At 40.9% G+C, this 26,107-nt stretch overlaps 2 protein-coding genes across 3 annotated transcripts in view; one reads left to right on the top strand and one right to left on the bottom strand.

Moving 5' to 3' along the window:
- SYNRG (synergin gamma) overlaps nt 1–23,898 on the top strand; it is a 131,326-nt gene extending 107,428 nt beyond the window's left edge. Inside the window, exons 20-21 of one of the 2 annotated variants that reach the window (XM_077836911.1) lie at nt 1,199–1,243; nt 23,242–23,898. In XM_077836911.1, coding sequence (XP_077693037.1) covers nt 1,199–1,243; nt 23,242–23,312 — 116 coding nt within the window. In that variant the 3' untranslated portion in view covers nt 23,313–23,898. The remainder of the gene's footprint in view (nt 1–1,198; nt 1,244–23,241) is intronic. The other variant, XM_077836909.1, reaches the window with a different exon arrangement.
- Nucleotides 677–26,012, bottom strand: TADA2A (transcriptional adaptor 2A). Its single transcript, XM_077836913.1, has 16 exons — nt 26,001–26,012; nt 24,011–24,754; nt 22,901–23,007; nt 21,902–21,961; nt 20,789–20,880; nt 19,419–19,576; nt 18,820–18,908; nt 18,025–18,097; nt 12,148–12,211; nt 10,208–10,251; nt 9,227–9,337; nt 6,427–6,498; nt 5,666–5,798; nt 4,716–4,759; nt 3,002–3,075; nt 677–1,230 (listed from the first exon to the last, which is right to left on the bottom strand). The coding sequence occupies exons 2-16, from the start codon at nt 24,033–24,035 to the stop codon at nt 1,045–1,047; spliced, it is 1,332 nt and encodes a 443-aa protein (XP_077693039.1). The 5' UTR covers nt 24,036–24,754; nt 26,001–26,012; the 3' UTR covers nt 677–1,044.
- Between the last annotated feature and the right edge of the window lie 95 nt (nt 26,013–26,107).

Here is a 26,107-nt window from a genome sequence, read left to right as displayed (position 1 = left end):
TTAGATTGCAAAAGAGGGAAATGATCATAAAGGAACTACCTTTATCCTCGAGCTTAGTTATATATCTTAATCCAATGGTTATACTGAATTATTCATAGAACAGCTGATTAGTTTTATTTCACAACCCTATATTTTCAGCTGGCTATTTTGGCACGTTTCCACTGAATGCAGGAGGAATAGCGTGAGCACGTCCCTAAGTTCAAAAAGGACATTCCCAGAGTGGTTTGTAACTTGTCTTAATTGGATGCTTTGGTGAAAGTAGGAGCTCTGGTATCAATCAGGAGCAGTATATGGTTTATGTATGTTATGAAAAAGGCTGCTTCTGGCTGAACCATCCCCTCTTCCCTTTGGGATTGTGCAACAAAAAAATGAGGTTTAAGTCTAAGAATTGCCTGTTACCAAATAATGAGTGTACTAAGCTTTTTAAAAACAACGAAACTGGAGTGGGGTTTGACTCTTGCTGTGATATGCACTAATACATACAAATGTACTTCCTAATATGACTTTTTCCTCTTCCTTCCACATTAGAATTTTAAAAAGCAGACCCTTGCAAACTATTTTTATATCGTCAAGCATATGCTCGTCTGAAAACCAACACAATTTCACGAAGGAGAGAAGGGGAAGGGATTAGTTTCTAAACCCCTTCAACCCCACAAACTACAAGTGAGAATTGCTTTTAGGGGTTGCAGTTCTGTTCTTAATTTACACTGCTAGCAGAATCAAGTCCCATGGTTCTCTTTATAGCTACAAGAGGTGTTAGAAATGAATGCCTACTCACATTTAATATTAGCTTATATGGCGCACAACTCTTTCGGAAGTACATGGCAGCATAATACTGACAACAGGAGTGTTTATACAGCAGAGTCAAAAGAAAACTAGACAAAGAAATGTCAGTATTCAGACAATTTTACAAAGTTCCCTACTTTTTACCAAAAACCCCCCCCCAAAAACCCAAAGTCCTTGATTCAACAAAGTTAAAAACTTCCGGTACTGTCAAAGCTATCTCCACATATGTCACTCGTGCCAGGGCTTCTACATGTGTCTTTAGGCTTTGGTGATGTATCCTTCTCTGATCAGGAAGTCATAGATTTTCCTGGTTTTGTTCACGTCGATCTTGATGAGTGCTCTAGCCTGGGCTAATCTCAAGCCTCCTTGCTTGTTACACTCATTCACTAAAGCAGCTTTATATTCTAAATAGGCTCCAGGAACCAGTCTCACCATCTGACAGAGCTAGAAGACAAAGGTAAAGTTAATAAACGTTAACATCTGCCACGCTTGCTTGTCTTGCAATACCTGGGGTGGGGCGGGGGGGAAGCGGTGGGAGGAAGGAATGACAACCAAAAACACACTTATTTTCCCCCGGGGGGGATGGCAATTACAAGTGAGTCCAACCTGCAAGTAATAAGAGGAAGAGTTTGCTGAGAGGAATGCTCTCCTGCTGGCTGCTGCTTTAGAAAGCATTCTTTACTGACAATACACTAGGGAGATGAGAGCGAGAACCTAATATTGCAGCTGTGTTAGCATCCAGCATGGGTGGTGTCTGTGCAGAACAAGGGAAGTGCACATGCTGAAGGGACTCACAACTACCAGTTCAGCACATTGGACAAATGCCAGAAAGGGTATTTTTTTTAAATACCCTTTTATAAAAGCAGCTATTTGCCCTCTCTAGCAGATTAGGGCAGGAAATTATGCAAAGCAACATTATGCACGGTGGACATTATGCAACTGACAACAACTGAGCTTATTAAGATGACAAATCTCTAGTCTCTCCTGCAGACTGAAAATACTGATTCCCAAAAGCTCTCAGGTTCTGTTGTTTGACAGGAAAGGTCCCATGTGGCTCTCAAATATGGGCTTTCCTCTTGGTTCTGTGCTGTAAGGATACCAGTGGAGATGCTGACTGCCCCTTTCTTTTCAATAATGAAGTGCTCAGTGACTGAACCCCATTGACAGAAATCAGCTGAGACACAAGGTCTCAATAAGAGAGACCTTCTCTGAACTCTGCAGACAAGGAAATCCAACTCCCCTGTAAGCGAATGCTTGGGCAAAATTATCTGTATGCTGAATGGAGCCTGAAATACCATGTCCACTAGTAAAGTTTTTCACAACTGCTAGATCCAGTGAATGGAAAACACAATTGGTTGCTGTGGTGGAAAGAGACTCTAAAATTCATCTAGTGCACATCAAATGTACTGACATTTGCTCCTTGGTAGAATATGTGGCGAGATAAAGACCTTGTTTCTATTGTCTTCCTCCACGTCAAGACCACTTGCATTTGAAAGATTAGTAGATGGGACTCCCATCAACCTTCCAGGGCTGTTTTTAATTAGCCAGATAAGTCAGTCTCTCATAGGAATTGGGAGATGAACCATGGTATTCTATATGGTAGCGCAGTGCTCAATTACTAGGCCAAGTTAACAAACAGTTTCTTAAAGAAGGCCAAATTCTGCTCTTTGAAATGTGCAGCTCTCACCAACGTTACTAGGAGCCTAGTATGCACATCCAAGGGCAGAAATTTGGACAAAGCACAAAAAAGCAAGAATGAACTATTTCATCTTCCATTGATCATCATAGTGTTATAACTCAGCTTCAGGAGGTTTGGCCTAATACGGTTGACTGAGGTTTAGTCCTTTGGTCTGAGCTGGCTGAACTATTTTTAAAAAAAAAAACTTGTTAGGAGAAAGTGATGGTTTCTGTTGGGCCCTCAAAGAAATCCTCAGCCAATTTTAAAGCAAACACTCATTAAGAAAAAGTTGCTCTCTTCCCTATCATAAAACCAGAGTGGAGTAAGGGACATCACACTCTGCACATTATAATGTAACAACTTCCCTAAGCTTCTTACAGGGCAATAAACCCATTTGCTAGATCTATATCCTGTAGCAACCAAGATTAGGCAGTTCATAAAGGCTCGCAAGGTTAAGACTGTTCAACAAGACTGAGTCTGAAGACAAATAGCTACATGGTGGTGGTCTGTCTTCCCATTCATTTCCACTCTCCTTACCTCTTTCTCCTTCTCGTTAAGTTTCTCTGTGCCTGGGAGACCTGTGAGGTTCAGTGGGGGGGCACTCCGTCTACCTATGGAAATAAGGAAAGCAATGTTCACAGCGTAGGATGCTAGTTCGGAGGCTGCAGTTTCTCCAGATGTTTCATCTCAAAAGGCAGACATCAATGACATTAATCCAGTAAAATCCAAGCGTTTGGTCAGTTATTTAGAGCTCATCTTCAAAGCTGCACTAGTTTAACTAAAGACATGGGGTTTTCAATTGATTAAGTTAAAACTCCTGGGTGAACACTTAATTAACTTTTTTTAAGATAGGATTTGTAAGGGATCAACTTCAGCTAAAATGACATTAGCCAAGTTTAAACAGAATAAACGGCATTTTACAGCAGTTTAGCAAAATTGACTTACATACTTTTAGCTAAATCAGTGCAACTTGGTATGTAGACTGGCTTTATTGTGTGCAGCGCAGATCTACAGTTCACAGCAGGTGTGAAACAGGAATTTTATAGGAAACTGCCAGGATTGTTATTTTTTTATTGATAAGCTTAATGGTCTATTTTTCCCGCCTAATAGTGCAATATGTATAAAGTGTAACTGCAAATGAATGTCCACTGGAAACAAAGCAACGAAATGGAAAATTTCCAAAAGAAGCAGTTGAAATGCTAAGCAAAAATACAGTTTCTCCCACTGTTTGCAGTGTTAGTCCCAGGGTATCAGAGACCAGGTAGGTGAGGTAGTATCTTCTATTGGACCATCTTCTGTTGGTGAAAGAGGTATGCTTTTGAGCTACTCTGAGATGCTCTTCAGGTCAGTTTCTGCAGTTATACATTGGGAGGGAGGCCAGCAGAAAGTGTTAAGGACATTTTCAAGAGTGCCTAGGTGGGATTTCAACTCCCACTGATCTCACCAATGTGGGTATTGATACGAGTGCACGATGGAAATTCCTTAAAAACCAAGATAGTCACAGAAATGCTGTATGTGATCATGTAACTAAAGATGGTACCATACTGCATATGCACAAGGGGACTGAATTAGGGTTGCATGGGTAACCTTAATTTTGGCATTTCCTAACTTCTGAGTGCTTGACTTTGCAACCTTAATATTTGTGGGTAATTCATATATAAATTCTCACATCCGCATACTGATAGGTTTGTCATGCACACATTACTCTGACATGCAAAGAGACCCAGAAGCAGCTCCACATGACTGCAAAGAAAGGACAGCACATCTTTACCGTCTTTTCAACCAACCCTGAATCTTTTTGCAGTGTAATCAGAAAAAACTCTTCTCTTTTCCCCTGCCACACTCAATAATGCAGCTGTAAAGACTGATTCTATCTGTATAGCCAGAAGGACCTAGAATTTCAGCAACAACCCACTGATTACATCCAGAAATGACGTGTGAGTTATAGACAATGCTCACTTTTACAGTACTAGGGCATGAGGGTTGTGGATGGACAATTCTGTAATCAAGCAAGAGGTGCCACTCTCCTGAACTAACAGACTAATGTCACTGATGCATGGTAGAGTCTACACAACACTTAGGAGGTAGTGTAGACATAGCCAATGTCGGCAAAATTTATGTTGCTCAGGTGGGGGTGAATATTCCACACCCTTGAGCGACACGGTTATACAGACCTAACCCCTAGTTTAGACAGTGCTATGTCGACGGGAGGGCTTCAGGCTTTTATAGCTCCATCGCAGAAAATAATTACCTGAATTTGAAGCAACTGGCATTGTGGGACTCAGGCCAGAATCACTGCAAGGAAATGAAACTTCAAATTAACTATGCATTGTATAACAACAGCTGCAAAAGTTGGCCCCTACACTACTACTTCCCATCTTGTAACAATTGGAACATCCAACTTGCATAATCCAGAGATGAAGCTTAGCAATTTATATATATACGTCTGATCCTTGAACTCAAAGGGATTTCCATGTGCACAGCGCTTTCCAGTACTGGCCCAGGAATAAAAACCAAAGATAAAGACTAGGGAAAGTACAGCCCTTTCTCTAGACTATATTCTTAGACAGTACAGGATGCACATGGGGGGAGGGATAGTTCAAGTGGTTTGAGATTGGCCTGCTAAACCCAGGGTTGTGAGTTCAATCCTTGAGGGGGCCATTTAGGGATTGGTTCTGCTTTGAGCAGGGGGTTGGACTAGATGACCTCTTGAGGTCCCTTCCAACCCTGATATTCTATAATATACATTTCCTTCCTGTGCATTGTAGCTTTTGTTCACAGCCCCAGTTTAGTTTAGATGGCATATTGATAAAGCTGCTGCCGCTAAGCTCACACAAAGGACATCAAATGTCCTCTGTGTTCTCATTAATACCCTTAAGGGAAGACCCTTGTTTCCTGCAATGGATTTAAAGACAGCAATTCAGTCTGTATTAAGATAAATAATGTGGTCAAGTTTTCTCAGAAAAAATCAGAATGGCGGTTCCAGAACACTTTATGCACCCTACCTAGTCTCTTTGTTTGACACTTAAGCACTATTTCCATCACTTAGGGCTTTTTTTCAATTTATATGAATTAGAGACTATTCTCCTCTCACCCCATACTAATCTGGGAAACACATTTGTTATTGCCAATAGAAAGAAATGTTGAATCTTTCCAATTAAAGTTGTGCATGGAAAAGGCCTAATCTTACTGTAACCGTACATGTCAGCTTGTCGACTGAGCCATTGCTGGCAGGCGCTGCTGTCCTGGATGTACTGGAGGACTTCGGAAAGCATCGTGCGCTTTAGGCGCTCCTCCTCTCGCGTCTTCTTGAGGTGATCGTAAGTTCTTGCACCTATAGCAAACATGTATCACGTTCTGACGGACTGTGCTGAACCAGAATTCTCAGTCTGCTGTTCCCTTACTTCAATAGATAGGAAATGAATTGTCCCCTAATATTGGTCCAGATTCTGCTACCCTTATTAGAGTCCAAATGATTTCAGTGGGAGTATTTGCGGAGTCAAATACTATTTGGCATGTGACGGTGTCAGGATCTGACCCTTTATAATTTAATTTCAGGGCAAAAATAAGTTTCTATAATCACACTTCTGGGGCTGAATGAGATTTTTTTTTTTTAAGTCTGATTCCTTCCTTCACATTCTTCACCTGTTGGTCGATATAGTGCAGCTGCCCTGTCCCCCACATGGAAAGCACTGAGCTACAATACTAGGGCTTTGATAGCTTTTTGGAGTGATGACTATGTTGAGCTTTGCTTGATGGTGCGTTCACCGGGCTATCCATCAACTCAAAATAGTTCTAAAAAAACCCACTGCTCTCCTGATGCATTATTAATAGAAGACTCTCTTAGCTAAAGAGTGAGTCAAACACATTTAAAAAAAAAATCTTTTCATTTAACACATCCTAAATGTAGCTTAAGCATCCTTCGCTACTCTAATGGGCTGAATAATCTCCCATATACTTACTACAGAAGTTAGTGATTCCTGCCGTCCTGTATTCCTGTAGACGCCTTATTTCTCTTCGCAGTTCGAATTCCACTGGTTTTCCCCCCAACAGTAAGCAGCAGAGGAATCCAGAAAAACCAAATGTGGGTAAATGCAGCTATTAGTGAATGTTGCGGCACATTCTTTACTTGTCGGCAGTTCAGTTACTAAAGTCTATAGCCACAGATATTGTTAACTTTTTCTTCTAGCCCATCTGTGATCTTGAACAAGCAGAACCTACAAATTACTGGATGTGGTATGACATAATCTGATCACAACTTGGATTTATTTTGTAAAACCACTTCTAGATTATTTGTGCAGGGAAGCTATTTTAGTTTCAGGCTCAGGGAATTCCTCTACTCTACTATCAATGAGCCAAATGATGCTACTCTTGGGACTTTTATAAGACACTTTACAAACATTAACAATCCTCACAACACAGTTAGTTATCCCGAGTTTACAGGTAGAGAAATTGTACAGAGAATGTAGGGTCTGATTTTGTTCTCATTGACATCAACAAGAGCAGAACTGAGCCCTAAGTAACTCTGGTCACAGAGGGACTCTACATACAGAGATTGGAACATGAGAAACCCAAGGTTTTCAAATAATTCCTCTCTACAAGTCTGGGGAGGGGCAATGTTTGGAAACCTATCCTGTATTTGTTTTCCTTGTTTTAAAGTAGCTAGCTATATATCTTGTAGACCTCTTACACTATGCTACATTGTCTCTGATCCATAATTTTAATTACTGGACTGTCTCTAAGATTTTCCCTGGCTTGTATCCCCTTTTCTCTGTGGTCAGTTCAGGAGTGCAGTTAACCTAACTTTGCCCTTTATCTCCAGTTCGGGGATACTTATTAACTTGAGATTTAATTATACAGCTTCCTAGTACCAGTTAGTTTACAATAAGCAAAAAGTTTGTTTGGCTTCAGTTAGCGTATCTATATTGCTCAGGAGCCTTGTAATTAATGTGTATCCCTGGCTATGTTGAAGGAAGCTCAGATTAAATAAAAAGGCCTCCCTATGGCTAGTAAGACAATGGAGTCAGTACCACCCCAAAAAGAGTAAAGATTTGTAGGATCAGACCCTAGCTCAGTATCTGGCTGTGTCATGAAATGCAGCCACATCTGGCGTGGAACAGGACAGCTGTTCACACATTGCTTTGTGCTTGCTAATGAAGAGTAATTTCCCCCCAACAAAGCAACAGAATTTAGGTAAGCAGGATGCAATTACCCCCACGAGAATTTAACTAGGACATGCTGAGATGCACATTATAATTACGCAAAAAGAATTTGGACAATTAGATGATGGAACAGTTTGAAACCATTTAAGGTGAGGCACTTAATAGAGGCTGTGCTGTATAATTACGTCCTAGCTGAGACAGCACACATGTATCTTACAGAATATACAATTAACCGCTTACTCAACCCAAATATAGACTTAGGTCATAGGTATTTTACTCTTTCTTTGGTATAGCACGGCAGTGCATGAACAGTGATCCTCTCATGAAGAGGAAAGACTAGACCAGTTAGTATAGGACTGTAGTATTTCATTATCTGACATACCAAACAATACACTCAAATATAGATTCATAGATATTAAGGTCAGAAGGGACCATTATGATTGTCTAGTCCGACCTCCTGCACAACGCAGGCCACAGAATCTCACCCACCCACTCCTGTGTAAAATCTCTCACCTATGTCTGAGCTATTGAAGTCCTCAAATCGTGGTTTAAAGACTTCAAGGAGCAGAGAATCCTCCAGCAAGTGACCCGTGCCCCAAGCTACAAAGGAAGGCGAAAAACCTCCAGGGCCTCTTCCAATCTGCCCTGGAGGAAAATTCCTTCCTGACCCCAAACATGGCGATCAGCTAAATCCTGAGCATATGGGCAAGATTCACCAGCCAGATACCCAGGAAAGAATTTTCTGTAGTAACTCAGATCCCACCCCATCTAACATCCCATCACAGGCCATTGGGCCTATTTACCATGAATATTTAAAGATCAATTAATTGCCAAAATCATGTTATCCCATCATACCATCTCCTCCATAAACTTATCGAGTCTAATCTTAAAGCCAGATAGGTCTTTTGCCCCCACTGCTTCCCTTGGAAGGCTATTCCAAAACTTCACTCCTCTGATGGTAAGAAACCTTCGTCTAATTTCCAGTCTAAACTTCCCATTGACCAGTTTATATCCATTTGTTCTTGGGTCCACATTGGTACTGAGCTTAAATAATTCCTCTCCCTCTCCGGTATTTATCTCTCTGATATATTTATAGAGAGCAATCATATCTCCCCTCAACCTTCTTTTAGTTAGGCTAAACAAGCCAAGCTCCTTAAGTCTCCTTTCATAAGACAGGTTTTCCATTCCTCGGATCATCCTAGTAGCCCTTCTCTGTACCTGTTCCAGTTTGAATTCATCCTTCTTAAAACATGGGAGACCAGAACTGCACACAGTATTCCAGGTGAGGTCTCACCAGTGCCTTGTATAATGGTACTAAAACTTCCTTATCTCTACTGGAAATACCTCGCCTGATGCATCCCAAGACCGCATTAGCTTTTTTCAATGGACAATGCACCAATAAGAGTGTGGGTTATTTAGTATACCCACCCAAGGCCATATTTATTTTATCTGAGGTAGCTGGATGGGAGGGGAGGAGGAAGACCTGTATCATATCTATTTAGAGAAGGCCATTGACAACTAATATAACAACCTGTCACCCACTTAAATGCTTACTCTCACTGAACAGCTTAAACATGAACAAAGTCAATAAAACACCTACGTGCATGGCTTTCAATGAACTTGTCATGCTCCACTGGGCCTAAAATTCTTGCAAACCGTCGCATTGTTTCATAAAGGTCTTGGACCTCCTTTGGGTATCGTCTCTCCAAAACTGCAATGATAATAATTAAAAAAAAAAAAAAGTGACTTCTGAGCGTAATATCGTTATGCTGGGCAGCAGAATTGGGACAGCTAGGCATTCTGTGGAGGGAGAAGAATCCTCTTCATATGGTAACTGTTAATAGTTCCCTTCACATGATACATGTTCATGCCATGGTAGGGAAAAATGCTGCTTTAAAAAAAAAAAAACAAAAAAAACCTGGCGGGTCTACACATGTAGCCAAAATTCGCACTGGTTGTCACTGACATAGTGGTAAAATATGTCCCTGGAGCCTAATCCCCACTCAAGATTGTACTGGTGTTGCTACCAGGGCAGCTGACCTGGTCGGAATTTTTTTCACTGAAATTCCTTAGTGTAGACAGGGCCTCTGTGTTGTAAAGGGGCCCGATCAGATTGTGGCCCCAAAGTGGTATTGTAATACTAACAAACTTCCTCAAACCAAGTCATGTGTCATGATCATAACACTTTTTTTTTTGCGAAGGACAAAGCCATGAGTTAACAACACATCTGATATTACTTTTAGTGAGAGAGGGAACATAAATCCCACCAATGAAAGTCTACTAACGGAATCTGAACAGGTCACCATAATCTGTAACCACCGTATGGGTCCAAGTTTGATACCAAATTTGATATTCTCCCCGTGGTGACAAATTACAAACAAAGTGACAAAGAATGCTATGGTGCCTGCAACTTGCAGTTCTAAGTCCTAATATATGATAATGAGGTGTTGACTGACACTATCTTGGACATAGTATGTGTAAACCATTCTATAGTATACACTGCGAACATCCAGCATTTGAAGTCTATCTCTAACTTTGGCTTAAAGCCATTTTTAAACAAAAAGCTATATTTAGTACTTACTCTGAAATTTTCTGAGGTTGATAAGGCCATGGTCTCTTATAATTCTATAATTAAAAAAGAAAAAATAGTAATAAGTAATAACTCATTTATTAATGCACAAATACAAACATCAAAGGGGTTCTGGTAACATTTAGACAATTTTACACAATTATATTTTATAAACGATTAGTCAGCACGAGTTTGGGATAGCTCTCTTGGTTACCATGAGTTTAACCAGTAGGGCTCAAAGAGAGCTATAACCTCTTAAAAGGATCTAAAATAGCTTTTCTAAACACAAATGTCAGGTCTCTTGAATGTCTTATGTCTTGCCCCTCCAAAGCTAGAAGCAAGTCCCATGCTTGATTTTTGGCCAGCTTGGTTTAAAAAAAAACCAAACAACAAAGAGGCTGTTTTAAAGCCACTCATGAGGTTTGAATGTTAGACTAAGCCCCAAGGAAATGAGATAATGGGCGGAGGATAGGTCAGATGGTCACAGGTGCATGAGATGATCACAGGGCTCTGCAGTTATCACATGGATATTGCCTGTGTGTGTGGTTATTTTAGATACACACAAGTTTTGAGAGAGAGAAAGCGCGCGCACTTGCTTTTTGAGTAACTTTGTTAGGCAAGGTTGTGGCTGAACTTAAATCTATGAAACTTAATACTTCCTTTATTTACATAAACTGCACAAGTGTTTTTCCATCCCAAGTAGAACAGGATTTAATAGGCTTTGTGACAGTGACATTAACAGTTTTATGTTCCTTTAGGGTTTTGTCCTGCTTGGTCTATTAAAAACTTAACAGCCATTGACCCCAATGTGTGATACACAACTATTGGGGTTAAGACACCTTTTTTTAATAAGACACATTATGTATCGTCATGTAGTTTATGCCACACACAAATATTTTTTTAATTGGGAGAAGGAAGGGCAGGTCTAATTGAGTCTCCTTCTCTTTCAACTACCCTTCAAAATAACATGATGTGTTGACCTTTTATTCTGGGAGGAGGGATGGACAAGTTTTGCTCCAAAGTTGTTAATCATCTTGGCCCTGGCAGTAAAAGGATGAATAACTTACAAAAACTGGACAAAGTATTTGAAAGATTCAATGAATAATTCTAGAGTAATGAAATTTGTTGAATAAAATATTCAAACTTTATTTAACCACCTCATATTAGCGACACATAGTTATCTGTATTATGTGTCCTCAGACACTTAGGAAAAGAGGCTCTAGTGTACTAACCATCATGATGTGAGCATATCTATGGAAAGGGACTGGGTTTAGTAAGAGTAGGAGACTGGGCGTCAGGCCTCCTAGACCAAGGTCTAAGTACCCGTGGCCTGGCAGCACAGTGATTAGAGAAGGGAGCTGAGTTAGGATTGCTGGTTTCTACATCTGGATCTACCACTAACTTGCTGAGACTTCATTTAACCTCAGTGTCCCACTCTAAAAAATTGGTATATTATCTCACAGGGATGCTGAAGGGTTAATTATTTATAAATTGCTTTGAGATGCTTGTATTGTATACTCTACTGGTGAAATTCACCACTGTGCATATAGCGAGCACAAGGCCTGTATGTTGCTTCTGCCTTGTTTTGACATCTTAAATGGAAGTTTTAGGTGTGTAGAAGCTTGTGCAGATCCTTTATCCAGGGAGAATTTCACCAATATGTGCAAATTAATTCTGTTGTATGTGAATCTGCATACTCCCTGGCTTGTTGAAGTGTTACATTCTCCTGCTTAGATCCATGTGGTTGATCTGTATTCTGTGCACATAGGGAAAGCAGAATATCGGAGTTGAGATCTGCTCTAATAGAAGACGTTTTCCTCAGTATTAGGTTTTTGGGATCCTTCTGGAAAGTGCTATTTAAAATCAATTACACTTAATATCAGGATAATATTACTGCACATAACACTGTGAGTATTGAAGCTGTGGACTACAATCACTGATTGAGAACTCACTTTTTTCTCCTCTGCCTTTCCTTTAACCTGGAGTGATAGATATCTACAACTGCAATCTTCAAAGCTGCCAAATATAGAAAGGAAGATCAGAAAAACAGATTAATTACATATGAGATTATCACACCAGGCTTCTCCCCAAATCCCCCCAAAACCTGTGTTCATCACAGCTTGAAAAGGCCCACTTCACTTGTACGAAGCAGGCCGGCTGCCTTTGCTTCAAGGTATTAAAAATCCCAAACCAGTGAACTGTACAGCAGCATAAAGCTGCTACAGCAGTGGTGGGCAGCCTGCAGCCCGCACGTGGCCCGTCAGGGTTATCTGCTGGCAGACCGTGAGACAGTTTGTTCACATTGACCATCTGCAGGCACAGGTGCCCGCAGCTCCCAGTGGCTGTGGTTCGCCGTTCCCAGCCATTGGGAGCAGCGGGAAGTGGCGCGGGCCACAGGTTGCCAACCACTGTACTACAGGCAAGGTTTGTGCATACTGCACACCCCTATTTGTAAAACTGATTTCACTTATTTTTCCTAACACTATCACAAACATGAATGTGAAACTTGAGACCTTGAACCCCTTTATCCACTCCTTAGCCCAAAGTTACTATCTTACTATTGATATTAAAGACTTTTTGTTTTTCACAAAAGGGAAAACATTTTGCCCTTTATACTTTCCTGAAAAGCAAATGGTTAGGCTTAATATTTGATGTGTCGTCTTTGGACAAGGACTAGCCTGCAGAGAAATTTGGAAGGGGATTAAAGGAATGCCAAGAGCTAAAAAGACTGAAATCTGAATTGTCTCAATTCAGAGTAGAATTTGCTGAGACTCTCAGAAATTACCTAGAAGATTTTTAGCTAGTTAACATTTTTTTTATATTTTGCTATCAGCCAAGAGACAGCCAAGAGGGCAGTTCTCAACAAGTATGGAGAAAACTTGCTTGTTGCTAGAAACCATCTCTTTCTGTATGAAATTGTCTACAATTCTTCTGGCTAATCCACCTATAGCTTCTGCGAATCATTTTCACGGATACACTGAGGTTAATAAATTTTCTTGGCACATTCTGGAGAGAGCAGATAAGGAGACACCCACCTCTTCCACTAGGACTAGCTTCATAATTCTGTTAAATAATTTGGAGACCCATCTTGCTAAACAAGCGTGTGTTTCTGGATTGGATTTCTCTCAGTGTTACTTATTTTAATGTTTTCCCAGAAAGAACAGGCTTAAGATTCTACAATGGATTTACAGTCTGCAGAGACAACATGCAAATCTGTGAAATCAAGCAAGAGTATTTCTCCCTCCACCTCAATACAGTGTATGAACAGGTGTATCCAAAGCTTAGCAGAGCCCAGAAATGTGGTCCATACATGACCACCCTCTCTCTCTTGCTGCAGGATAAGGACAAGGGCAGTTTATTAATGGAGAGTCAAATCAATTAGCAATTGATCTAGCAATGAAGAGGCAGGCTGCAGTAAGTTTAGCTGTATGAATTTACTTTATTTTAAAAATATACCATATGTATATTTGTTTGCAAATTGCCTGGAGACTAAGAGCCACATGTAAATTGCCAGTGTAGCCCTCTGTGCCATAAGGTTTAGCCATCCCTCTTTATAGGAAACTCAGAAGGGTTGGGGTGTGAGCTCAGAAGCCAGTTCTAAGAACATTTGATGTTCCTTTTTATTTATGTAGCATCTTCAGGATAATATGGTATTTTGACTTATGTGGACGAATCAGTGTCCAAATTAAAGTCTGACAAGCTAAAATCCCTATGTCGTAGAACCTTTATCTGATACAGAATCTGGATGCAACAGATTACTTAATCATAGCAATAGGAAAGCTACAATGTCCCTGTTCTTTTTAACATAGGGCGATGGGAAGAGATGGCGTATATTTAAACATAGATTTTCTTGGGTTTGTTAGTCCAGCAACAAGGCAGTATTAACAAATTCTCTATTCCTTGCTTAGATTCAGGAACAGAAGAATGAGAAATGTAGTAAGTTAGATATAAATGAAATACCTTACAAAGTACAGGAACCACTGCCAATGTATATAAAACCTTTGTATTTTTAAGGCTCCTAAAAGCTAAGATGCCACATTATTTTCTGGGATTTGTGTGGGAAGAACTTTGAGTAGACAGAGAAACTCTATATATACCACCAGTAATTTGGTCATCTGCAACTGGAGGATTGTATTTCTGATGCTTTCACTTGAATTTAAAGCGTTCTGAAAGAAATTATGATTAATTGGGTAGGGGAGTGAACATTTACCAAAGCAAATGAAGGAAAAAAATGGATCTCTCACACCGAGAAAATTCACATTCATTACAGTCTTCTCCTTTTCTTTATCGACACATTCACATAGAAGCAACTGATTACAAGATCTGGAATGCATGAATGACCCAGACTACTCCTAAGCCACATGCTGCATGGAAATGAGAAAAGAGATGCTACAAGAATTAAAATGATCTGCCTATATTTTTCCCCTTGGAGAATGCTGGAGAGACAGCTGTTGATGTTATGACTAAGGAAATCCAAGGTGATGTCACAGTCAAAGTGTCCATTATGGGAAAAGATAAGAAATGATCAGTATAGCTTCCAATAATAGGCAGAGATCCTCCCCTTTGAAACCAAAAAAATTGTGCACGTGTCTAGAGTATATCCAAATATAGTTTGCCCTACCCTTTCGATTCCCTTCTCTAACAGCATTTGCTCTGCAGATACCTAAATGGCAGTGAATGAAAGACATGTTTCAGGCCAACTAATCCACTAGTTGGCATCACTCATCCATACAACAGGAAGAATGTAAATTAATTTATGTAAGCAGGTGCCATTCGGGGTGTGCTCCTGTCTTTGTAGGCATACATTGGATAAAATCCAAACTCACCCCTTCTCAGAGGAGAGAAAAATCTTAAGGAATCTATTTTAGATAGCTGTAGCAGAGCCTCCTCAAGAGCTGTCTCAGGAATAAACATTGTGTAGTGTTTTAAAAATAGTACTTTTAAAAGGACATTGCCAGGTTTCATGGCACACGTTTTCATGCCAGCACAATCAGAGTTTTAGTCTATATCTAATCACTTCTTCAAAGTCTGCAGAAGGCCTTGGTAAAATGCTTTCTGACGTTAAGAATAAAAATTTTTTTTTTTTTGGGAGGGGGGAGGAGAGAGTCTGGGTGAGGATTAAGAATTAACACTATAATTCAATCTCTAATAAAAACTCTCAATGTCTAAGATTTTTCAAAAGCCCCTGACTGAACCACAGATTGGTAATCATTTGTTTCTTTCATCCTGTCCATTTTACTATATTTAATTGCAATATCAATTATCTACTTGCAGGCACTTACCAACTTACATGTGCAGCACACAAAGAGTTAACTGTAATAATGTATTTCACACTGCTCCTGAAGCCATCTTGTCAGCTTCAAGAAGTAAAAGTGAAGGATCCAGATTATCTGGGGTGGTAAAAGCTGGATGACTCAGCAATCACAAGCGTTTTGTGCTCCTGATAAAAGACATTTGGGAGTCTAGATGCCTTACGTTAAACTGCATTCCTCTTTCTTGTGGGAGTAGTGAGAAACCGTGTAGAGCAATGCAAGGAAATATAATTAGGATGAAATTAAAGGGACAGGTCTTTAGACCTGAAAGAGAAGATGACCATAAAACAAATCTGCCCAGTTCATTTTCATTGTATAATCGGAGTGAATTTCTCGAAGCAAGATGTGGAAAGTAAATTAGATTTCAAAAGTCCATTTTTAACACAATAGTTATGGTAGGAACACCGAAGAAAATGTGTGGCTTTCTTAAAAAACAAAACAAAACAAACGTAGGCTAAATGTTGGGCGGGGGGCAGAATTCCTATCTGAGAACTCTGTGTGAGATCCTCATCCTTGCGCTAGTCCCCTTTATGCTGAGTAAGAGGGCCGGAGCCTTTTGAAGGAGCCCTAAGTACCCCAGGTGTGGCTGACAGAATACGGTTGCCTATCCTGGTCCTTCTCGCAAGCCTCAGTGAAGATGGTATGCCCAGAGGAGGAGGTGGGAGCAGGGGAGGGACATATTGGGACAAGCTGCAGGAATTCCAGGCAATGCTGTGGCCCACAGGAGAGACTGCCATAACTTAGGCCTCCGGTACGTTGGAGGACCTCTCCAGCCCCCAGAACAGCCAAGGACTGGGAGAGTACAAAGATGGCTTACAGTCTCCTTATCCACTCTCCTCCACTGGGTTCTGAGTTCTGTGCTGTACCTCTTTGAGGGATATCTTAAATGGCTAAAGTTGGGGGAGGAGGAGGAGAGAGCATGCAATTGGTGTGGAAGATTGTGTCGGTAAACTGGTTGCAATGAATAGCAAATGTATGAATAGGCTAAAATAGATGAATTAGCGAACAGAACCAGGACACTATTTGTTTGTTTATTTATTTGCCTGCATTTTGATTTGCCAGGAGTTAATGGAGGAAACGAGAGCAGCTGTATTTACGCATAATTTCTTTCCACACATGTTTAAAGAGGATGAACTTTTTTTTTGTCGTCAGAGAGAGCATGTTGAATCTCTGCACAATGCACACTAGTCATTGATTTATAATGCAGACAAACTGTTGCTATTCCAAGATTATAGTTTAGAGATGAAAATATTCCTGGGAGTGAAGCAAAGGTTTAAGTATTACAATGTCATGTTCTCTGCTGTGTCCTGGTAAACTTCACACTGAAATTTGGAACGACTGGGCTATGCAGAACTGGAGTTTCCTCTGTGACTCCAAGGAACACTAAGGCTTTCATGGGCAGGGTTACATAAAAAGAATGAAAACCAGCACCCCAATAATTAGATGGAGAACTCTGAAATGTGAGCATGGTACTGCTGAATATTCAACAATGTTTATAAATGACAGAGATCAGAAATCCTCTTTCCCCAAGGATTTAAACCTAATTCAATTCTAATACTTACTTTTGTTTGGTACCAATTAGGCAAACTTGTTCACAGAATTTCAGTGAACTCATATTAGAAACTCTTCTTTGAAAAATATTAGAAGCTGTGAGCGTAACCCTCCTTTTCATGGAGGGGAAAAGGAAATCTTTACATTCACCTATGCCACTGCAGTTCAGTGTACTCACTTGGCTAAACAAAGATCACGATATCTGAAGAGGATAATATTTTGAACTCACTGGATAGGGCTTAATCTGGACACCTCCTACTGTTGCCTGTATCAATACCACCCTGCTAGCAGATTTCACAAGCTAAGCAGAATTAGAACAGGTGGGAAGACTTCCAAGCAACACCTAGATGCAACAGGAAGTGGTATTAGTAATTCACTAGATGGCACTGTTGCATCTAAGTCAGTACTGAAGCAATGCCACAGCATGGTGTTAGCAGACAGGGTGCTGCATGGGGTGCTACCTTTCAGGTCATGGTAAAATCCAGGTTCTGACCTCTTAAGATCCATGACTGTATCGTAGTTCTTTACATAGCTATTCTAGGAAAGATGCCTGTAACCTGGCAAAACTCTATCTTTGGTAATACCATATGCCTACCCAAATTCCCTCTGCAGTTTCTATTGGCTATAGTATTCCTGACTTCCTTTTCTAAAGTGTGGTATGATGTGGTTGGGCCTTATTAAGATGTTCCACCTTACAGTTGGCTACATTTCAGTGGTGGGTAGGGCAATCTCTTTATGTGTAAATATAGCCTGTACACCCATTGTTCAAAGTTAAGGCAGGAGCATTGGATTGAAATACACTATAGAAATGCAAGTGTTACACTCAGCACGCACAATTGAGAGAATTCTATTAAAATTGAAACTTTACCCCAAAAACCCATATGTGCAGAAAAATCAATTGAACAATGTTGAGCAGGCATTTTGAGACACCACTTTCAAACATTCTTCTCAAGACATGGGACTTACCATGTAAAATGTCTGAATCATCTTCCACAAAATCTATATCTCTCAAATCCCATTCAGCATAGTTGTCAAATTCCTGCTCAAAGAAAACAAACAAGTGCTCACTAGTTAATTCTAGGAACCTTGATAACTCACTGGAGCAGACGACAGAGCTGAAGAATATCTGCCGTTGCTCCTATTCTGTGTGGAAAATTCTGCACAAAAATTGAAAAATAACATGGGCCAGTGGGGGCTGTGCCTGCATATTCTAGGACTGACTTTATCCTGGTATGTTAATTATGACGTTAGCGATCACTGAATGAATAGAAGCTTGCTTTGTAAGAGGACTTTGTAACCTGATCGTATGGGCCTGATCAAAAGAAACTGAAAGCAACAGGAGCCTTCTTGTGAACTTCAGTTAGCTTTGAATCAGGCCCATATGCATGTGTCTCTAGGGAAAGTAAACTAAAAATAAGCGGCCCCCCTTTTGTTGAGCATCTGATTCACACATCTAGCCTTCTTGCATAAGAGTCATTCATTATTAGACTTTTGGTAATGCTAATGGCATTCCTTACAACGCTTATTCACAAAGTCACGGTTAGCTGCTTCTCAGGCCCTGTAGTGCACCTCTCGGATTATAAATGGAACCCCCTAAAGTAAGGTCATGGCTATCCTTGGGTTTATCATCCAATCCCCTCATTTCCTTTAATACTTTTTATATGAATATTTAAGATAATCTGTAGATAGAATGAGTGTGTGTGTGTTTGTGTGTGTGTCCCTAGTCAGCAGCAACTACAAAATAAGAGGAGAGATTTTTACCTCAATAAAGTCAGCTCTAGCCGGCATATACCCAGCCATGTCCCTGGAGAGCAAGGAATCAAAGGTAGGTCGTGGAGGATCATCAGCAGCTGGAAAAATATGGGTTTTAGTTGCTGTGAATTTTTAAATTTGACATGTAAATGCAAAACAGACTGCAGTTCTAGAAAAGGGTATTCCCTTTGCAGATGCAGGAGGAGTTAGTTTAGCTAAGACAGCCTTACTATTTTGTAATTAGGATGGGTAAAAGTGCTGAGTCCAGTGGGGTAAGGTCAGGTACACTCTGTTCCTCAGAGAATCCTCTGCTCATACAGTTAACCAGGAGCATTTTTGAGGGGTTCACCTTCTTGGGTTCAACATTAGGTGACTTAATTCCCTCACTCTCCCACAGTGCACCTAATGGAAGGAGTGCAGCATATTTTATGTATCAAAAGTCTTGGTCCGGGATATGGAAAATCCCATTCTTAAATATTCTGTGGTGATCCACAGACCAAATATTACTCTCCTTTTTGAGTAAAAGCAAAGTACACACTTTGGTTCAATCTGAATTCCCTGAATGTTTTATCTTAGAGACAGTGTCCATCCCTACGGTGGATACTTACGGTGGAATGGAATGGCCATGTCAGCGTTTTGTGCCTCTTCTGCCTGCTTCAAGTTCAGCAATGTAGATGCAAACAAGGGATTGTTGATGAAGTGTTTCATATAGTGTTTCTCACACTCCTCCTTTGCTTTTGTGCACATCTGATTGGCCACATCCTGCCTAAGGAGGGGAAAATCCCAAAGAAATTGGCTGATTTTTCACTAATGGAAAAAAGAATCATTTAAAAAGAGAGCTTGGCATGTTCAGCCTAGCAAAATGAAGGCTAAGGGGGGAATATGATTTCTCCCCAGATGTAGTTATAGAAAGTAAATAGCAGGGAGGGAGAAGAGCTATTTAAGCTAAAGGACAATGTTGGCATAAGAATATATGAACTGGCTATGAATAAATGTAGGCTGGAAATTAGATGATGATTTCTAATTATCAGAGGAGCAATGTTCTGTAACAGCCTTCCGATACGAGTAGTGGGAGCGAACAACCTAACTAGTTTTAAGAAGGAGTTTGATAACTTTACGGCATTATCTGAATGGGTTGCCTGCAATAACGGGACTGGACTCAATGACCCAGTCCTTTATCCTATGTTCCTAAATGGAAATTTAAACAGGTTTTTAAATTTAATTTTGTCTGCAATTACATTCATCAGATCTGATGTAGCTCTGTTTAAAGCAGAGCCTGGAGTTCTGTTAATTTTACGGTCTGGCTGTTAAGTATAGACTACATCTTAATACAGGGATTGTCTTGTGAATGGAAAGGGAGATGGCTCCCAATTGCAAGCCTGATCTCTTCTAAATTGCAAAAGCCTAACATCCTTGTAGCAACTACAATTACTTGAATACAGACTAATACCAGAAAAGTAATTATTTTAAATTGTCTTTAATGTGATATAGCAGCAGGAAACAAGAAGAGCGAGCACCATGTGACCAGCCAGCTCTCAGTAGACCACAAGCTTTATGGACCATCTGTGGGCCACAGACCACAGTTTGTAAATTTTTGTCTTAAGGCAGTTTACATATGAGTAAACTGAGGCAGGGTGAAATTAAAGGCCTGATCGTGCTACATGTCGAGCTCCCTCAAATTCCAGTGACTTCTGTGGGAGTTGAGGGCGTTCTGCACCTCACAGGAGGTGCTTCGCATCTCTCAGGATTAGGTCTTCAGTGCCTTCCTCAATGTCACACATAGTCAGTGGTAGAGCTGGGAATGGACCCCCTGAGCTTTCATTTCTCCACACGAATGGTTAGATCGGACTCTTAACCTTGAGGAATGAGCTGTGTTGTGTGCCAGAATATTCAGCACTCTGATCCTGACCCAAAGCTCTCAAAAGTCAATGGAAAGACTTGATTTCAATGGGCTTTGGTTCAGGCACTAAATTCTCACCAGTTTCCAAATCCACAATCCATCACGGCCTCTAGAAGTGCCATTTCCTCCTGAGCTGTCCAGCTGGGATCCAGAACAGGAAAATCTGACGTCTGGAGAGAAAAAAGAACAAATCTCAGGGTCCCTCTCTATACAGATCTATACGAATCAAAGAAATTCTGGTGCTACCTGGCAGTAAGAGCTCAAGCTGCTTTGGTACTGGCCGTTTAAAAGCTTCACTTTGTCCCAAGGCAGTTTTATGTCAATAAGCCCTCTACCATAATTACTGCTAGTTTGTGAAACTGTCATTATAGACGCTCTAAATATAGAAGCAACATTTAATGTATCTACCAGCTATGATTCAAAAAAGTGTAGTGTCATGAAATGAAATCTAAATGGTTTTTTAAAAGAAACTTCTTTAAACTTTTTCATTGAGGGAGGGAGGAAGCAATTTGTTCATGTGGTAAAATAACTGTCTATCAGTTTTTCTAATGAAAGCCTGTGAGCCATATATGGACAATAAAACACAAATTTAAAAACCTCTACATATTCCATAATGTTAGACATGGATTTTTTTTTTTTAATTTCAGTAAGAACATAAGAGCTGCCATACTGGTCAGACAATGGTCTATCTTGCCCCACAGCCTGTCTCTGACAACACTAGAGCTTCAGGGGCAACGTACAGAGCCACCCATCTTCCACTCCCAGTTTCTGGTAGTTAGAGTTTAGAATCGCCCCAAGCACGGGATTGTATCCTGATCATCTTGGCTAATAGCCATTGATGGATCTTTTCTTAATGAACTTACCCAGTTCTTTCTTTGAACCTAGTTATACTTTTGGCCACCACAACATCCCATGGCCATGAATTCCATCGGTTAGTTGTGGGTTGTGTGAAAAAAGTACTTCCTCTTGTTTGGATTAAACCTGCTGCCTATAATTTCATTGGATGACCCTAGATTTAAAATTTTTTTTAAAATCTGCTACTGGGTTAGTTTTCTGACAGTTATAAAATTCTGAAAACGAGGTTGTGTACCTAACAGACTTTTAATGTGAGATTAGGAAACATGGGTCTAACTTCTAGAAAAGGATAACAAAACCCAAGATGAAGAAAGATCATTTAAATTGTGTATTTACCATGATTTCATAAGTATGATCGCTTTGGTGTTTCTTATACTCAAATCCTCGTGTGAAACACTGCAAAATAAAAGATTAAAACCTTGTTACTTTCCTGCCTCTTCCTTGAAAATACATTTAAGTTCTGTTTTTTTATTGTGCATTAACTACCAAAAATTGTCCTCTTTATAGATAAAAGTGGATTTTTATAGTGATTTAGTCCCCTCCTACACACAAAAACCCAAATTTGAGTTAATCTGTTGTTGGACTGTTTTCACAGTGGCTCATTCCAGAGAACAGAGAACAGACATTTATATGCAGGAAAGTACTAGAAGAATCTTGCTAGGGCCTAGGTAACCAGTGGCAGTTTCTGGATGGGCCTGTTGTCCACACAGCACCAAGGTATTTGCTTTGCAGGGAGGGATAGCTCAGTGGTTTAAGCATCGGCCTGCTAAACCCAGAATTGTGAAACTTAACAGGGCCATTTAGGGATCTGGGGCAAAAATTGGGGATTGGTCCTCCTCTGAGCAGGGGGTTGGACTAGATGACCTCCTGAGGTCCCTTCCAACCCTGATATTCTATTAATAAAATTTCCCTTTAGTTAAAGGAAGAAATAACTTGACACCCATCTTTCCCAGTTTAATACTATATTGAGGATGGTTCACAGCTATGTACTGCAATTTAAAAGGAATTCCGCTTAGATAAGACCTGGGGTATACTAAGTGATGAGACAAAGGCATGGTCTAGCTGTCTGTGTCCACTGGACCATATCTTTCTGTGTGTCCATGGGTGTCTAATCAAACACTTCACCTGCTCATGCTGAATTCCACATTTCTCCCACCCTCCAACATTTTCTCTACCATTTCCCTGTCTCTGAGCAAATATTTGTCAGATGAACATGAGTTGATTCGAGACTGACAAGTAACTAAAAGGTGATAGGCAACGGTTTATCATTTAGAAATAGCTTTGATGACCTGCTTCTCAACAAGGCATACACTTCCACTTTTACACTCCGCTTACCTGCAAACACAGGAGAAAGGGAGGAGGCCCACATTCTGCACATTTGATGTATGGTTCCATGAGGTAGGAAGAGCAGCCTCTGCAAGGTGGTTTATCAAAAGGGTCATCTATGAAATCAACAAGAACATACGCTGAAGGAAATTTTATGCAACACAAGCATGATACTATTGTTTACGCAATCATCCATAACCACTAGAACCTTGTATTTTTAAAATAAAGTTAGCAGTGTATCTATATCCTGTGTGGTCTCATCAGTTGATATTACATTTTAAAAAATAAACTGTTTAGGCAATAAGAGTTTACATGTTACAGCTGATGTAACCCTTTCTTCTCTAATGCAGTTTCAGCTTCCTCAACTATCTGTTGGAAGTTCCTCGTCCAACTTCAGCTGCTAGAGAGATCCTCACCTTGACATCTTCCCAGAGATGGTGAAATTTATAGATCATCACTTGGGCCGATACTGTGATGTGCTGAGCTCCTTAATGAATGTGCAATGAAAGTCTATCCTATTGAAATCTATGAATACTATCCTACAGAAATGCAAGCAGCACGGACTGGAAGACCAAAGAGAGCCTTTCTAACTCTAGTATCTATGATTCAGTGCTTTTGAAAGCTGGCTGAATCACAGACCAGGAGACCTAAGTAATAGATTTATCTAGGGAGACTGCACAGCACAGGTAATGGCAGCTGTCCCATCTGTTTGCCCCCAAAACAACCTAAAAAAATAGTCTGTCGGGACAGGAAAGGTGTTCTGTTTCTACAGTCAATTCAAGCCTTGGCCTCTAAGTTTGTCAAGAAGGGAGTTAATTAATGCTGTGTAGTGGTCTGTGGGTTTTTTTGTGACAGATTTATTCAGTGGGATATTTATATTGTATTTAAAACTTTATATTTAAATAAACAAATGGGATACTTAATTTGTTTATTTAACTAGACTATTTCCATTACCAATCCCCTGATCCACCCAGGATCCCCTGATCCACCCAAATTATCTTATGATGGGTCTGGGGCAAAAACCATCATATGGATCAAAATGCCCTATTTCTCAGCAACCCTCAAGCGAGGGAAGATGTTTTTAAGACCTTTCTGTAAATCTCTGTTTATTATACTTACTACTGAAGGAGGCCAGGCGCTCCATCCTCCTCACACTTGTGTTCTTCTTCAGAACAGCAATAAAAGCACCCCTCCTTGTATAACACTTCTCGGTGTAACATCAACACCAGCTAATGTGTTTACCAGGGTACCATCCAATCGAAAGAGAGCAGGCTGTTATTCAGCCCCGAGAATAGATAAGCTCCTCTAAGATTGTACCAACTACTCAAGCAAAAGAGCTGTCAGTCATTGCAACAGAGACCATTTGAGGTGGCTGAGAGTCTGTTCTCTGCAGGTGAGAGAAGAAACCAAATGCAGAAAGATACAATTCATAGTATTAAGAAATCTGGAACTCCAGGATCATCACTTATCTGAAGAGAAGACTGATGTGACCCCAGTAAAGGTGGTGATTGCCAAGTAACTGTAACATCATGAATCTTGAGTACTTGAGTACAAATTGCTATAAGATGTCCTTCATTAGCTCTGCAGAACCATGAGCTGGGCCTTTACGGTTTTATATATTTGTATTAGACAGATTTAGCCTCTTCCTTACTGCTTATTTGTGATTAATAAAAGAGTCCTAGAAGTCCTGAGAGTTGAAAACAGAAATTTCCTTCATGGAGTAGTGAAAGTTTCTTCTAGGAGCATACTCATCGCAGCTAAGTTAGTGGACATTATAGAACCGATAACTGCTTTTAAGAGCTGTGAGCTGGCTGGCTGTATATTCTCCCCTTTTCGTGCAACAGTACCCGGGCAACTATATTCCTGTCAGAAAAGAAAATACGTAATTTAATTCGGGGATCTAAGTGCTTTACACACATTAATTGATGCACCCTGCAATTAATTCTTTTACAGAGGTCAGTATGATGGTAGTAGTATCTCCAACTTACTAATAAGGAAACTAAGGCCAAGGAAGTGAAGTGACTTGCCCAAAGTCACAGAGCAAACCAGTCATAAACCAGGGAGCAGAGTCCAGATTCTGTTCTAGCCATTAGATCACACTTCACATCAAAATTCCCAGAAGAGAGCAGGACAGCAATCAAACTCACACTTCCCCAGAGTAAGTTACAATTTTGTTAGTAACAGAAACTTGTTACTTGAATCTATTTTAATTAAAACTGATTCCCCCCAAGAATCTATAATAATGTAAATTTCATTGTGTGAAAGATGTAAAATGTATCAGTACCAACAAACAAAAACACCCAATGGAGGATTGCAATAGAAATGTATGTTAGAATAGAGGGCTACTGAAATTAGGTATAGGATAAGGACCCTTTCAACTCTAGGCACGTACGGGGAAGAGAAAGGGGGTACTCTAGTCCAGTGTTTCTCAACCTTCTCGATATTAGGGACCTGCTTGCTGCCTTCCTAAACTGGGCTAGGGAGATCTCAGGGACCAGCGCCATGGAGCAGTTGTTGAGAAACACTGCTTTAGTTTAGCACGATTAATATTATCCTCCCACTCCTTGTTCCAGAATAGGTGCAGTTCCTGGTAAAATGATCAGCAATGCAAAAGATAACAAGGTTGATATCAAGGCACTTCCACGGCACTATCTTAGGGTTTTATAGGGCCGTCCATCACCATAGTATCTGACTGCCTGCCACCTAAAGTCAAAGTCCCTAGTGGTTTTCCTGGAGTTTCTGACCTCCATCCACCCCTCCAGAACCAAAGGGGACCCAACTACCTGAGCCCTCACCCCCCAGAGCCAGTGGGCCCCCCCCCAAGGCACCCCTAGGCTAGAGCCCCGCCCCCCCAACAGACCCCGCCCCTGAGAGCCTTGCGGCTGTGGTTTACCTCAGCGCCCCCTAACGGAGCAAAGGGGGATGCGCGCTCCCGGCGGCGCGCGCTCCAACGGCCAGAGCGCGCATCTGGGGTAGGCGGGAACGCGCAACCACCCCCTGCCTGGACTCGGCCCCCGCTCCCCACTTGGTATCTCCCTGCTTCCCCCCCATAGCCACGTGGTCTCTTCCCCGGCTCCCGACCCGCTTTGCCCCCAGCCCTTCAACTCACGCCGGCTTCGCCCAGGCCCCGGCCCCGGCCCCGGCCCCGACTCTACTCCACTCCCAGCGGCCGTCCCCACGTGCTCAGGCTCGGCGCGGCGGGAACGCGTACGTGCG

The sequence above is a fragment of the Eretmochelys imbricata genome, chromosome 17, assembly GCF_965152235.1.
Source record: "Eretmochelys imbricata isolate rEreImb1 chromosome 17, rEreImb1.hap1, whole genome shotgun sequence".
NCBI lineage: Eukaryota > Metazoa > Chordata > Testudines > Cheloniidae > Eretmochelys > Eretmochelys imbricata.
The sequence above is the reverse complement of the archived record's forward strand: the minus strand, read 5'-3'. Positions and strand labels throughout refer to the sequence as shown.

Excerpts from the sequence above, each read along its gene's own strand:
- TADA2A (XM_077836913.1), bottom strand. The coding sequence starts at position 24,035 with ATGGAGCGCCTGGCCTCCTTCAGTA. Across the intron at positions 19,577-20,788 it reads GATTGTGGATTTGGAAACTG|GCAGGATGTGGCCAATCAGA; the intron begins GTGAGAATTTAG and ends TCCCCTCCTTAG. Across the intron at positions 12,212-18,024 it reads TGATTCAGACATTTTACATG|CTTTGAAGATTGCAGTTGTA; the intron begins GTAAGTCCCATG and ends TATATTTGGCAG.